At 43.2% G+C, this 16806-nt stretch overlaps 1 protein-coding gene across 1 annotated transcript; it reads left to right on the top strand.

Moving 5' to 3' along the window:
• On the top strand, nucleotides 799-16598 carry LOC109846123 (ABC transporter G family member 8-like). Its single transcript, XM_020415350.1, is given in 5 exon segments — nucleotides 799-1052; nucleotides 14687-15036; nucleotides 15039-15220; nucleotides 15222-15329; nucleotides 15331-16598. Coding segments are annotated over 5 exon segments (2067 nt in total). The 3' UTR covers nucleotides 16504-16598.

Here is a 16806-nt window from a genome sequence, read left to right as displayed (position 1 = left end):
AAGGCGGTCTTAGTCGACACGCCCTGTAGTGTTAAGCGACACGCCCTGCAATGTTAGTCGACACGCCCTGTGATTCTTTCCTATTGTATGATATTCTATAAATATCTCGACAGATCACTTATCGCTTTTAGTTCCAACAATATGTAACTAATTAGGTAGTTTCAGATTTTATGTAACTAGTTGATTCTCTTGTAATCCTATAAATATCTCCTAACATCAATGAAAAAGGCTAAGCCATTATTCAGCAATTACAATTCTGTACATAGTATCAGAGCAGCTCTGGACCTTCCGTTCTAGACCTCTTCCCACCACTCCTTTGCAAACCTTAGCCACGGTTTTCACCATGTCGACTGATTCTCAGATCACTGTCATCCCTAACCCAGAAAATCCAACCCAAAACCTTAAACTCATCAACACTTCCCATCAATCCATCCATAAATTGACCTCCACAAATTATATTACTTGGAAACTCCAGATTGAGGCCATTCTCATCGGCTACGACCTCTACAAATACATAGATGGATCTCATCCATGTTCTCCTCGCACCATCACCAACAACAACGTTGAAGCTCCCAACCCAGGTTTTTTGCATTGGATTCAACAAGACAAATTGCTATTTGGAGCCCTGTCAGTTCTAACTCCCCCTCTCTCATCCCTCTCATCTAACAGGAAACCACCTCCCGTGAAGCATGGCAGACTCTCGCCAACACCTATGCTTGACCGACACGTGGTCACATCAAGCAAATCAAGGATCAGATCAAGCGAGCAAAGAAGGGTTCACAATCCGTTTTGGATTATATGCAATATGTCAAGTACCAAACTGATCGCCTTGCTGCACTCGACAAACAAATAGACCATGAGGACATTATAGAGAAAACCTTAGAAGGTCTTGATGATGACTATCGTCAAATCGCTAATGTAGTAGAAGGCAGGGACAATCCCATCTCGTTTGAAGAGCTTCATGAGAAACTCATCAACAGGGAACTCACGCTTCAGCAGTTGCAATATGTATCAATTCTGCATCCCGCCACGACTAATGCTGTGTCGACTAGGTACAGTGGTTCACAATACTCCTCGTCCAACAAGGCGCAATCTTCACACTCCGCTCCTGGATAATAGTCGTCTTAGTTTCTGCAAGTCGTGTCTCACTAGCAGAGGCCGTATATCGGCAAGTGTCAAGGATGCTGACAATAAGGCCACACCGTCGCTCAATGTCCTCTCTTTCAGCTAGTACCCACCTCCTCACAAGGCGTCACTCGCACCTCGCACGTTGGATCTCAGTGGCAACCAAAGGTGCTTGTTGCCATAGAATCAGATGCCGAAACTCCAACATGGATACTCGACAGTAGGGCATCTCACTATGTCACAACCTATCTCGGCAACCTCTCCCTTCATGCTCCATACGATGGATCTGACGACATTATTATCAATGATGGTATTGGGTTACACATTTCCAAAATTATCTCCTCTTCTCTTAAAGCATCCTCCCATACATTTAAATTAAATGATATTTTATTTGTTCCTAACATAAAAATAAATCTTATTTTCATATCTTAATTTTGCAAATCAAATAATACGTCCATTGAGTTCTTACCATCTTCCTTTCGTGGGAAGAATCTACTGTCAGGGGCAACACTGCTAGAAGGACAACCTAAAGATGGTGTGTATGAATGGTCGACCTCGCAACTCGCACCTCATCTTTTGGCCCACTCCAGTGTCAAAGTGTCTTCTAGTGACTGGCATCATCATCTTGGTCACCCATCTGAGTCAATCCAACGTCATATCATCTCTAAATTCGGTCTAGCTTTAGATTCATCTAATTCAAAGCAATCTCATTGTAGTGTCTGTCTTTGCAATAAAAGTCATAAATAACCTTTCTCTCACTCATCAATTGTATCTACTTCTCATCTTCAAACTATTTATTCTGATGTGTGGACTTTGCCTATTTATTCTGTCGATGGTTACAAATACTACATCATTTTCGTAGATCACTTCACTCACTACATATGGCTTTACCCTCTCAAACGTAAATCTGATGTCGCCACTATTTTTCCTCGTTTCAAAGCCCTTGTTGAAAATTACTTCAAAAAGAAAATAATAACCTTCTACTCAGGCAATGGGGAGGAGTACATGGGTCTCGCCAAATCCACTAGACTGGCGACATATCTATCCATAAATGGCATCTTGTATCTCACCTTACCACCTCACACTCCAAAACATAATGGTTTTTCGGAATGTAGACACCATCATATTGTTAAAACAGGTCTTTCCCTTCTCTCTAAAGCCTTCTTACTACCCTCCTTCTGGTCATATGCCTTATCCACTGCAGCCTACCTCATAAATCGTCTCCCTACACCCACTCTTCATATGACATCTCCTTTTCATAAACTCTTTAAGTCGCCACCAAACTACTCCAAACTTCGAGCTTTTGGCTGCCTATGTTATCCTTAGCTTCGTCCATACTCACCTCACAAAATTGTCAATCGCTCCACACCTTGTGTCTTCCTTGGCTACTCTCTTACACAGAGTGCTTATATATGTCTTGATCCACAAACTCAAAAGACTTTCATCTTTCGTCATGTTCAAATTTTTGAGTCCGAGTTTCCTATGTCTAAATTCAATTCGCATCTCGCTCGCCCCGATGAGTCGACATACGACACCTGGCTCTTACATCGTGTCATTATCCTGGCTTCATACACATCATCTGAAGCTTTTTCTAGAACTCCCTTCCCGTCGACTCTAACACACAAACGGATATGGTAGAACACCAAACCTTGCCTCTCGCCCTCCCTCTCCCTCTTCCCAACCCACCTTGCACTTTGCCTACCACCACAAATGCCTTGCCTCCACAACTACCCGTCCCAATACTTGAACCAACACCTAACAACTTGCTAGCCATTCCCCTAGCCTTACCCCCACCTGTCCAAGTCTCAGACAACCCTTTACCATCACCTTCGACCCACACCTCGCCTATCATCACTCATTTCCGAAACAACATTCACAAACCTATCAACAAACTTAGCCTCTCTGCTTAATTCACCACAAATATTAAACCCACATGTGTAACTCAGGCTATCAAAGATGACATATGGCGACAGTCGATGTCTGAGGAGTTTGATGCCTTAGTTCGTAATAGCACCTGGGAATTGGTACCTCCCAATGGTGTGCAAAATATTATGGGGGTGTAAATGGATTTTTCGACTTAAGCGCTTACCTGATGGCTCTATAGACAGGTACAAAGCTTGCTTAGTGGCAAAGAGGTTTCACCAAAGACCAGGAGTGGACTACCATGAGACGTTTAGTCCGGTTGTAAAGCCGACCACAGTTCGTCTTGTCCTCTCGCTTGCTATCAGCCGAGGTTGGCATCTTCGTCAACTCGATGTCAACAATGCCTTTCTACAAGGCACCCTCACTAAAGATGTCTTCATTGATCAGTCTTAAGGTTTTGTTAATGTTGATAATCCACATCATGTCTGCAGATTGCGAAAGGTGATCTATGATCTCAAACAAGCTCCTCGAGCCTGGTACAATGAGCTTCGACAGTTCCTTCTTGCATCTCGCTTCTTGAACTCAGTCGCTGACACTTCCTTGTTCATTCTCAATGACAATGACATAACTATCATGTTACTTGTTTACGTTGACAACATCATCATCACGGCAATAATGCAGCATCAGTTTAGGACTTCATCTTGGTTCTCGCATGTCACTTTTTGGTCAAAGACCTCAGACCACTTGAATATTTCCTTGGAGTTAAAGTTGTTTCTTACCCTCAAGTGCTTGTCCTCTCACAGTGAAGATACATTGCTGACTTGCTAGCTCGAACAACGATGATTGATGCTCGCACTGTCGCAACTCTACTTGCCACCTCACCCATCCTTACACTTTAGTCGGGTACAACCCTTACTGACCCAACCGAGTTCCGAGCTATAGTTGGGAGTCTTCAGTATCTCTCCCTCACTCGTTCAGACATTGTCTATGTAGTTAACAAACTTTCACAATATATGCATTGTCCGACTACAGACCATTGGAACGCCACCAAGCGACTTCTCAGATATCTATGCGGCACCATTGATTACGACATTAGGTTACATCATCAATCCTCTCTTGTTCTCCATGCCTACTCAGATGTCGACTGGGCAGGTAACAAATACGACTTCACATCCACCAGTGCCTACATTGTATATCTTGGTCGAAAAACCCGATATCCTGGAGTTCAAAGAAACAACGAATAATGGCTCGCTCCTCGACTTAAGCTGAGTACCGGTCGGTCGCTTCGACGGCTGTCGAGTTGAGATGGATCACATCTCTTCTCGGTGAACTTGAGTTCAAGTCATCATAATGTAGGTTGTTTAAAAATAACTGTAGATAACTAATCCCCATCAAATACCAATGATGAAAGTTATAATTTGACGGCTTCCAAAAGGCTACAATTTGAAAACTTTTACGTAGATCGATGAATGTTACAATCTGATGACCTTCACAATAACTAATGAAAGCTTTAATCAACAGCCTTCACAATCAACATCACGAGTTATAATCTAACCACTCTCACATTTTTAAGGAGCCAAGATGAAGGTTATAAGATGACGATCTTTGTAACACTCTAGCAAAAGAGACTACAAATTGACGGTCTCTTCAAATCAAAACGCAGATATCTCTCAAACTGTAAGGAATTTGGCAAAACAGACAAGAGCAAACTGAACCTTATGGGTCAGTTTAGTTGGCTTCATCTCGTCGAGATAGTCAATTTTCATATATAATTTGTCTAATTCTAACTTACGATTTAAAAGTTATGACCTGTTCTTCGTAGCAAGTTATGTTCCGAAGTCCGTCTGTAGGAATGGACTTTGCCTGAACATTGGACTTAGCCTGAAGCTCACCAAGCTCGCCTGAGGCTCACCTATGTGTTCCAAAGTCAAAACACAGAGCTAATGCCCGTGTTCCAGGTGCAAAACACAGGGTTCATCCACAGCGTTCAAGTCCAGACACAGAGCTCGTGGCCATGTTCCCAGAACAAAACGCAGAGGTCCTCCTTGTATTGCAACACTAAAACACGGAGGTCCTCCCTGTGTGTCAGCAACAAAATACAAAGGTCCTCCCTACGTTGCTATATCCGCAGAGGTCGGTCGGTCCAGCTTCACAACATCAAAACACAGAGGCCATGCTTGCGTTTCAGATTCAAAATGCAGGGTTCATCCCTATCGTTTCAGTTGAAAACGAATAGTTCGTGGACTCAAAATGCAGAGTGCATCTCTGCGTCCTAACTTTGCATTTTAGATTTACAACGCTGTACGAACTCAGCGTTTTTAGCCTAAAACAGGCCCAACTCTGTATTTTAAGTCTAAAACGCAGAGTTCGAGCCTATAACATCGTTTTTGGCGTTTGGCTCGTTCAAGCTCGAGCTGAGCGGTTCCAGAAACCATTTTCCCCTATAATTGGAGAGATTTCCGCCCCACTTAGGAACGGATTAAGGGAGCAGTTACACCCCTTAATCCCCCTATAAATATGGATAAACTCATCTGAGTTCGGGGCTGGCTTTTTAGGGGAATTACTGAAGAGTTGAGATCAACAATTATCACTTTGAGCATCTTCGGATCTTGGAAGGCCTGGAGCATCATCAGGAGCCATTCTTGGAGCTTTCCTACTTAGCTTATAAACTAATTTTCGATTCAAATTAACTATGTTATAGAGATTAAACTCGCTCTGAGTTCTTAAACTCGGTAAGAGTTATTTTCAAACTTACCACGCAAGTTATCCTTGATATCAACAAGAGGAATCAACCACGTTCTAGTGAAACAAGACGTTCGGATCGTCAATGATATGCAAACTCAACGCCAGCATTCGAGGAAGGCATCTCATCGCCACCGTGAAGAACCCAGAATTAAGCAAAGGAGAGGATTTATATTGATTCTCTTCTCTTTTGTAATCAAAAATTCAAATTGTAATCAGTTAGATATTGAGAGAGAGTTGTAAATATTCTTTTTCTAAGAAGTTAGAGGGAATAAATCAAATTCAATTCTTTCATTTTCTTATTATAATTTTTCCATCAAACAAAAGATGGCGACTCTACTGGGGACTAGCTTTTTTACCAAGGAAGAAGTGGTGACACAATCCGATATCAAGCTTGCTGGAACAACCATTAAAACTCTGATCATCGAGTTCGATCAAGCCAAGTATGAGGAGTTACTCTCCTTCGGATCCCTTAGACCCAAGGCGATGTGCAAGATCCACAAAGTCTTCAATGAGACTAAAGCTCCAATTGTTATTCCTATGCCTAAGGAAGCCCTCTCCTTTAGCCAAGATTGCTCGAACAACCCCTCCTCTGAAGGAGTGAGCTCAGCTTATGCCAAACGCAGCTCTCAGTGGCGCGTTGTACAATCAAAATGCAGCCTTTAGGGGTGTGTTTCATAAACTAAACGCAACTCTCAGGAGTGCGTTCCAGAACAAAAACATAGCTCTTAGGAGTACGTTCTAGAATCAAAACACAGATCTCAAGACTGCATTTCATCAGCAAAACGTAGACCTCATGACTGTGTTTCACCAGCAAAACCTGGAGCTCAGGCATGCGAGACCCCCGAATACTCTATGTAGCACGTCTAGATTAAGGGGTAGATATAAGAAGTCCATGGATTCAAGGCATTTAAAGAAGATCCATGTTCATCAGGAACCAGTCCTGTCCAATCATAGACTGTGGGTTCCAATTCAAACCTCGCGATCAGCGAGTAACGCTTCTTGATTTTTAGCAACAAATTTGAGAGAGTTCATATCGAGAGGATGGTCGATACAATAAGTTGCTTGTTCATACCAATACAAATGACTGATTTCTACGATTCTCTTGGGAAGCCAATGCTGCTCATGCGCAGTCAATTTTTCGATGTTCAACCGACCAACGAACATCGCTTTGTTCAATAACTGATGATGTTCTCACAAGAAGAAGACTTCGGAGGATGAATACCTTAGAGTCACTTCTAACATGGTTGGCAGAGGGAGATCATCAGTCCCTAGCTCCGATGAGTCAGAGAAAGACCAGTCTCCTGGCTTGAAAGACCTTCTGAATAGGTCCGATGGAATTTATCAACATACTCGGACTCAAACGGGAGTCATTCCTCCGGTTAACTATCAAAGATTAGCCAGAGGAACCAATTTCTAGGATGAACACTCAGCTATTACGGAGTCCCAATCATCAAGCTTTTTCGTTGGGCATGAGAGCTTCGTCCACATAGCAGAAAATTTTAAAGATCTTTCAAAAAGGGTTGCTGAGCAGGAGGCCATTCTTCAAGCACAGTAGGAAACCATCAATCAACTTCGGGATATGATGGTTTAGATCATTACAAATAGAGCCAATTTCTAGAAAGCTTAGTCACAACCTCGGCCGGAATCCACCCGGAAAAGAGGATCATCCATATCGAAGGGGAAACAAAGAGTGAATGAGACTACTGAGCAAGAAACTCATCACGAAGAATCATCCTCCGAAGAAGAAGCTGAGCATGAGCAAAATCCTCAGTCGGCTAAATCGAGAAATTAGAAGCCCGCCTCATTGTTATAGCCCACAGAAGCGAGATCCAAGATGAGGGAGTAGTGTGGCCTTTTCCTGTTGAATGGGATGCAGCCCCTTATCCTCTAAAGTTTGAGGTCCCGACGCTACAAACTTTTAACGGCACGAGATCATTGAACCAACACATCTATCATTTCAAGTCACAGACTGAGAATATGATATCAAACGATGCCATATTAACTCGATTGTTCATTAGCACCCTCAAGGGAGTTGATTTGAATGGTTCAGGAAACTACCTACCGAATGTGTCTAAAAGTGGGTGGATCTAGAGAGACTCTTCCTTTCAAGATTCTTTAAAGAGGATACGGAAGTTTCCATCCATACCCTTCTCTCCATTAAGCGGAAGAAGAGGGAGCCCGTCAAAGCCTTCGTCAAGAGGTTCCGAAGCATGGCTCTTCGATGTTCGTCAGGTATGACACAGTCTACCTTAGTAGAGATCTGTCGACACAACTTGCAGACCAACCTTCTAGCACAAATGAGGGTTGAAGAATATCGTTCTTGGAGACAATTAATCTCTCAAGGTGTACAGGCTTAAAAAATTATTACCAGGATCAAAGCTGAAGAATAAAGTAAGTAGGATCAACCTGAGCAATGGGACCAAACCTACGCTTCTCAGACAGAAAAGGAAGATACTACGACCACTGAAGCTAATCCTCTTCAGTAGGATGGCGGGTCCATCAAAACTATCACGTTAACAGTTATCTCTGATAGTCAAACTCGTCAGATAGTGGCCCACTAGGCAATATGCCATGTCTACCCCCTTTTTCCCCATGCACTTGTTCAAGACTGGGGGTTGGTTTATTTGTGGTCCACTGGATTATGAGTAATTAATTTTCTGAGTTATCATGTTGAATAGAATACCTCTGTCAACCATAAAATCCACCAAAACTATCACATTAATTATTTCCTCTGATAGTCCATTTCTCCAAATCCCCCCACCAATCATCTTCAGTAGGATGGTGAGTCCACCAAAACTATCACATTAATAGTTACCTCTAATAGCCAAACTCGTCAGATAGTGGCCTGCCAGGTAATGTGCTTCTATTCTGACTTGATGGATAGTGGCTCACAAGGCGGTGTATCATGTCTACCTTTTTTTTATTCCCCTGATAAGTCTTAATCAAGATTGGGGGTTGGTTACTTGGAATCCACTGGATCAAGAGTAACGAATCTTTCACATCGTCGAGTTAACAGTACACTTCTGACGATCATCATCCCCACCGGAGTATGAATTTAGTTGGCATCACTCCCAATTTGCCACGTTAATAATACACATCTGACAATCAACTTATCAATCCTTGTAAATAGGATGATAAGTCCTCAAAATTTCTCAAAATCACAATATTCCCCAGCAAGACGCTAAGTCTTCAAAATCTTGTTCAAATCACAAAATCCATATTCTCATGTCACATTAACATCACACCTCTGACAAAATCTACTTATCAATCATTGTCAATAGGATGATAAGCCCTCAAAGTTACCCCGATCGTAATATTTTCCTGTCATGTTAATATTACATATCTGACAATCAACTTATCAATCATTTTCAATAGAATGATAAGTCCACAAAGTTGGTTCGATCGTAATAAATTCCTGTCATGTTAATATCATACCTCTGACAAAATCAACTTATTGACTTTCTCCAATAGAGCGATAGGTCCTCAAAGTTGCCCCGATCGTAAAAAATTCATGTCACGTTAACAAAACACCTCTGACTATCAACTTATCGACTCTCTCCAATAGAGCGATAAGTCCTTAAAGTTGCTTCGATCGCAACACATTCCTGTCATGTTAATATCTCACCTTTGACAACCAACCCTTTCATCATGTTAAAATTACACATCTGATAACGTCATGTTAACAAAACACCTCTGACAATCAACTTATCAACTCTCTTCAATAGAGCGATAGGTCCACAATCTTGTCACGTTAACAAAACACCTCTAACAATCAACTTATCGACTCTTTTCAATAGAACGATAGCTCCACAATCTCGTCACGTTAACAAAACACCTCTGACAATCAACTTATCGACTCTCTTTAATAGAGCGATAGGTCTACAAACTCGTCAAGTTAATATCATACTTCTGACGACCAAATCAACTTATCGACTCTCTTCAATAGAACGATAGGCCTATAAAATACTATTATGTTAACATCACACTTCTAACAGTCAAAGCTCCCAATGAGCTTGTTAATCCTTTTTTAACAAGAATAGCAAGTTTTCATTATAAAATCACCAGCAAATTAAATATTTTCTAGAATTATCCTAGTGATAATGAAGATAATTTCTGGATTTCACTCTAAGTAAAAATTCATGCCAAGTTAATACTACACCTCTAGTACTTTCAACTTTCTTTCAGTGTTTCAAGTAAAAACATGACACAGGAAGAAACAGCGGCAAAGCCTATGTATTTAATATCATAACAGGTTGTTATTAATAGTACCAGAATCCATGCCTTACACGCATGAGAGATTTTATCTCGATACCTAATTAGAGATAAGTCTACGCCTGACACGCGTTGCCAGTTAGTCTTTTACCGTGAAAAAGACACCAGAATCCACGTATGGATGACTTTATCTCGATTCCTAATTAGAGATAAGTCTATGCCTGACACGCATTGCCGGTTATTCTTTTACCATGAAAAAGACATCAGAATCCATGTATGGCAGACTTTATCTCGATCCCTAATTAGAGATAAGTCTACGCCTAATACACGTTGCCGGTTAGTCTTTTATCGTAAAAAAAATCAGAATCCACGTCTGGGGGACTTTATCTCGATCCCTAAATAGAGATAAGTTTGCATCTAACATATGCTGCCGGGTGGCTGATTCCCACAATAATGGTAAAGTCTACGTATTCAACATCGTAGCATAAAAAATCCATATCTTTCACACATTGAGAACTTTATCCCGACTCCTAAACAAAAATAAGCCTACGCCTAACACGCGCTGCCGGGTAGCACATTCCCGTAAAAATGACAATGTCTATGTATTCAATATCATAGCACTAAGTCTAAAAGAGTTTATTCCTTTAGCATAACATTACAGATGGAACAGATTTAGACAATCCACATGCTACCCCGATTCAAACGGTAGTCGGTAAAGGCTTACCAAATCTGTTGATGGCTAAGGGTTTGCCAAAAATCCTATGCATATTTGCAGGCCCATCAGCTTAATGGATGTGAGCCGAGACTTGAAACAAATGAGCTAAAGATAAGTCTTAAAGATTTAATCAAAAATGCATGAAAGCCATCTCCGCGTCTCAAGTCAAAATGCCGAGGTCAGACCCGCGTTGCAAAAACCACAGCACCGAGGTAATGCCCGGGTTCCAAAATTTAAAACGCAAGGGTGAGACCCGCGTCTCAAGTTCAAAACACAGGGGTCCACCCCCGCATTCCAGAAGCAGGATTATGATGCATACCTTCATACGGGTCCTGTATGGCAAATCCCTTCAACCAAGATACCTTCAAAGCGAGTGCAGAGAACGATTCCTTTATGATAAGGAATCAACAACTCCAAGATTAGAGTTGAGTTCTAAAGTATTTCGAAAATTTGTCCAAGTCAACCGCGAACTTTCGAAAACTTTAGAGTGGGCTCTGTAGGTTGTCTAAAAATCACTGTAGATTGCTGATCCTCATCAAACACCGATGATGGAAGTTATAATTTGATGGCTTTCAGAAGGCTACAATTTAAAAACTATCATGTAGATCAATAAAGGTTATAATCTGATGACCTTCACAATAACTGATGAAAACTCTAATCAACAACCTTCACAATTAACATCGGGAGTTACAATCTGACCACTCTCATATTTTTAAGGAGCGAGACGAAGGTTACAAGATGACGATCTTTGCAACACTCTAGCAAAAGAGACTACAAATTGACGGTCTCTTCAAATCAAAACACAGATATCTCTCAAACCGTAAGGAATTTGGCAAAATAGAAAAGATCAAACAGAACCCTATAGGGTCAGTTTGGTTGGCCCCGTCTCGTCGTCATAGTCAATTTTTATATATAATTTGTCCAATTCCGACTTACGGTTTGAAAGTTATGACCTGTTCTTCACATCATATGTTCCAAAATCCGTCTGTAAGACTGGACTTCATCTGAACATTGAACTTAGACTAAAGCTCACCAAGATCGCCTGAGGCTCACCTCTGTGTTTCAGAGTTAAAACGCAGAGCTCATGCCATGTTCAAGTTCAAGTTCAAAACGCAGGGTTCATCCCCAACATTCAAGTCCAGACGCAGAGCTCGTTGCCGGGTTCCCAGAACAAAACGCAGAGATCCTCCATACATTGCAACACCAAAATGCGGAGGTCATCCTCGTGTGACAGCAACAAAACACAGAGGTCCTCCCTGCGTTGCAATATCAAAATGCAGAGGTTGGTCAGTCCTGCGTCACAACATCAAAACGCAGAGGTCATGCCCACATTTCAGATTCAAAACATAGGGTTCATCCCTAGCGTTCCGGTTGAAAACGCATAGTTCATGGACTCAAAACACAGAGTTCATCTCTGCGTCCCAACTCTGCGGATTTACAACGCTGTGCGAACACAACGGTTTCAGCCTAAAACAGGCCCAACTCTGCGTTTCAAGTCTAAAACGCAGAGTTTGGACCTAGAACGCCATTTTTGGCGTTTGACTCGTTCAAGCTCGAGCTGAACGGTTCCAGAAATCATATTTTCCCTCACGATTGGAGGGATTTCCGCCCTATTTAGGAGCGGATTAAGGGGCCAGCCCTATAAATATGTGTAAACTCAACTGAGTTCGGGCTAGCTTTTTGGGAGAATTGCTGAATAATTAAGATCGACAATTATCTCTTGGAGCATCTTCGAATCTTGGAAGGCCTAGAGCATCATCATGAGCCATTCTTAGAGCTTTCCTACTTGGCTTATAAATCGATTTTCGGTTCAAATTAACTCTGTTACATAGTTTAAACTCGCTCTGAGTTCTTAAACTCGTTAAGAGTTATTTTTAGACTTACCACGTAAGTTATCCTCGACATCAACAAGAGGAATCAACCACGTTCCAGTGAAACAAGATGTTCAGATCGTCAATGAGAAGCAAACTCGACGCGAGAATTCGAGGGAGACATCTCATCGCTACCGTGAAGAAATCAGAATTAAACAAATGAGAGGATTTATATTGATCTTCTTCTCTTTTGTAATCGAAAATTCAAATTGTAATCAGTTAGAGATTGAGAGAGTTGTAAACATTCTTTTTCTAAGAAGTTAGACGGAATAAATCAAATTTAATTCTTTCATTTTCTTATTATAATTTTTTCCCCAAACACACAACATCCAGTAATCTACTGTGATAATGTGGGCGCAACAAATCTCTGTTCTAATCTAGTCTTCCATTCTCGAATGAAACATGTGGCTCTCGACTTTTACTTCATTCGACAACAAGTTCAAGAAGGCATCTTATGGGTCACTCATGTCTCTTCCACGGACCAACTAGCTGATGCACTCACCAAACGACTGCCATGCACGCGTTTTCATAACTTGCTGATCAAGATTGGTCTCTCCTCAAGGAGCACCAACTATTAAGGAATTGCAACCAACCAGACGAGACGAAAGGTGGTCTTAGTCGACACGCCCTACGGTGTCAGTCGAAACGTCATAATAAGGAATTGCAACCTACCAGACGAGACGACACACCCTGTGTCGACTCGAAAGGCGGTGCTAGTCCACTCGAAGCCAGTCGACACGAAGCCCGACCGAACGAGACGACATCCCTTGTGTCGACACGAAAGACGGTCTTAGTCGACATGCCCTACGGTGTCAGTCGACACGCCACATTAAGGAATTGCAGCCGACTAGACGAGATGACACCCCCTGTGTCGACTCGAAAGGCGGTGCTAGTCGACTCGAAGCCAGTCGACACGAAGCCCGACCGAACGAGACGACATCCCTTGTGTCGACACGAAAGACGGTCTTAGTCGACATGCCCTACGGTGTCAGTCGACACGCCACATTAAGGAATTGCAGCCGACTAGACGAGATGACACCCCCTGTGTCGACTCGAAAGGCGGTGCTAGTCGACTCGAAGCCAGTCGACACAAAGCCCGGCCGAATGATACGACACCCCTTATGTCGACACGAAAGACGGTCTTAGTTGACACGCCCTGCGGTGTCAGTCGACACGCCCTGCGATGTCAGTCAACAGGCCCTGTGATTCTTTCCTATTGTATGATATTCTGTAAATATCTCAACAGATCACTTACCCCTTTTAGTTCCAATAATTATGTAACTAATTAGATAGTTTTAGATTTTATGTAACTAATTGATTCTCTTGTAATCCTATAAATATCTCCTAACATTAATGAAAAAGTCTATGACATTATTCAGCAATTACAATTCTTTACATTAAATCGTAATGCCATTATTTACTAAAAACTAGAATTAAACACAGAGTAATTTCTGTTCGGCAAACTCAAGTTGCCTAGGTGCTTAAAACCCAATAAATCCGGATTTGGATCCTCTCCACTACAAAAAAGTAGTGGAGAGACCACTACTTTTAATCTCAAGCGTTGATTATTTAGTAGGCGGTTATGATACAATCTAAATCTAACACTTACTATACCCCCGTGTATTGCACTCATTCCTAATTTGCACTAAAAGAAAAAAATCATAACCATCAACTAGATAATAAATGACTGTGATTATTTAGTGGTCCCTCCACTATTTTTTTTGTAGTGGAGAGGATCCGAATCCAATAAATCCAAGGCAATCATGCCAAATAAAGGACAAATCCGAATCCTCTGCATTAAGAAGTGATCGAAAGATCGTTGCTTTTATTTATTTATTTTTAACAATAAAACATTTATGATTTAATTTATCGTGAGAATAAGCGCAATTCATAAAAATAATATAATTTATTATTGTTTTTAGGATATAATTTCATAATTGTTAATCACGATCCATTAATAATAGACGATTTATATCAGAGGCAGTGACCTTTCCGCTGCCTTTCTTTTTTTTTTCAATTGTGGAGGGGATCACACAAGCTCGTACGTGCGTCTTCAAGCTCCCCCGTCCCAATCCTAGCTTCCTCCAGTATTTATACACGCACCCAAACAACTCCTCTCCCATCACCCCAAGACCACCATCTCAATTAATGGCAGACCCCGCCCCATCGCCACCTTCACCCCAGACCAACAACATTCCCGAGGAAACCCCACAACTCATCAAGACCTACGAGCCTCCGGCTGCTCGATCTCCTACACAAACCCACCGCCGCCCCCCTTCCCCAGTCCTCTCTTCAGCAGCAAGCCCTGTGCAGCTCACCCCGCCACCCGCTTCATCCTCAGCCCGTCTCTTCACCGCCGCCCCCGCCAGACTCGCTGCCGTCGTCGCCCCAGCGGCGCAGGCAAGTCGACCGACTCCTCGACATCTCTCAGCCTCCTGCGTCGCCCCCTCGTCCGGCACCTCCTCCTCAACTCTACCCCCCTCCACCCTCCTGCCTTCCGCCGCCTCTCGCCTACGTCCCCCAGCACGACTCCTCCCTCCCCTCCTCACCGTCTCCGAGACCTCCTCTTCGCCGCCCGCCTCCTGCTGCCGACCCTCCCTCGTCGCCCGCCGTCGCATCCCTCCTCTCCGAGCTTCGCCTGTCGCACCTCGCAGACAAGAACCGCCTCTCCGACGGTTTGTCCGGCGGAAGAGCGCCGGCGCGTGTCGATCCGGGCTGAGCCTCCTGCCAATGATCCTGCCGTCCTCCTCCTGACGAGGCCGACGTCTGGACTTGACAGCACGTCCGCGTTCAATGTAGATCCAGTCGCTGAAGTCCATCGGCCGTGTGCGCGTCGGCGGACGTGATACTGTCGATCCATTCAAGCCAAGCTTTAAACTGCTGTCGGCCATTGACTCGATCCTGCTTCTCTCGAAAGGGTCAGTGGTCCACCACGGTGACGTTGCGTCGCTCGAGCGGTATCTCTACTCAGCTGGTTATAGTGTCCCGGCTCAGCTCAATCCGCTCGAGTACGCGATGGAGATCGTCGACCAGCTTCCGATCACAAAATCATCGGCATTTAGCCAGTCGTCACCCCCGCCGCCAGGGAAATTCAAGAAACGGGCGACGGAGGTGCGATACACGAGCTCGAGAGCTCGTGAGATCGCCACTCTATATATCCGCTTCTGCAAGATCATATACAGATCAAAGCAACTGCTATTCACAAACACACTCGAAGCTTTAATTGTCGGGTTTCTTCTAGGCACGATCTACATTCATGTGGACTACAACAAACAAGGAATGGACAACAGATTAGGGTTCTTCGCATTCACCTTGACCTTCCTCCTCTCCTCAACAACTGAAACGCTACCGATCTTCGTCAACGAGCGCCCGATCCTCCTCCGAGAGATTTCATCGGGGGTCTATCGCCTCTCGTCGCACCTCATCGCCAACACTCTTGTGTTCCTCCCTTACCTCTTCATAATCTCCCTTCTCTACTCCTTCTCCGTCTACTTCATCGTCGGTCTCTGCAGCTCGTGGACCGCCTTTGCGAACTTCGTCATGATCGTCTGGACTGTAATCTTAACCGCTAACTCTTTCGTTCTTTTCGTAAGTTCGATGTCACCCAATTATATAGCCGGGACGACGCTTGTCACTGTGTCACTCGCCGCGTTCTTTTTGTTCTCCGGGTATTTTCTGTCAAAGGAGAGTATGCCGGCGTATTGGTTGTTTATGCATTACCTGTCGCCATACAAATACGGGCTCGATGCTATGCTGGCGAACGAGTACGCTTGCGAGGCCGGACGGTGTTTCGAGTGGTCGGAGGAGGAGCGGGCGGTGTGTGTGGTGGCGGGGAAGGATGTGTTAGAGAGTAGAGGGTTAAGGGTGGGGCAGAGGTGGGAGAATCTTGAGGTGTTGGTGGGGTATTTTGTTTTGTACAGGGTTCTGTATTGGGTTGTGCTTAGTAGGAGAGCTGCTAGCAGTAAGAGATAGTTTTGTGCATGATGTTTTGGCTCGTGTTGATGTGAGAAGTGTAAACTCTCTGCCCGTGATAACTGATTTGTGGCTAATTTGTGCATTTGTACCAACATTAGTGCATCAGATACCATCAGAATTCTTTAAACATGTCTAGTTGAGGTAGTATATAATTTTTCACATGTAAGTGATATTATGTGTCGTGATTTGTACGTGCTTCTTTGATAAAAAATGTAGGAGACAGTGTATAAACATTCTATATGTGAATAACTCATTATAATTCATGAAAGTTAAATCGTCTACAGGGTCCGCGCAATCGGC

Source organism: Asparagus officinalis, chromosome 6, assembly GCF_001876935.1.
Source record: "Asparagus officinalis chromosome 6, Aspof.V1, whole genome shotgun sequence".
Classification (NCBI taxonomy): Eukaryota; Viridiplantae; Streptophyta; class Magnoliopsida; order Asparagales; family Asparagaceae; genus Asparagus; species Asparagus officinalis.
Note: the sequence above shows the minus strand (reverse complement) of the source record. Positions and strands in the feature narration are given on the sequence as shown.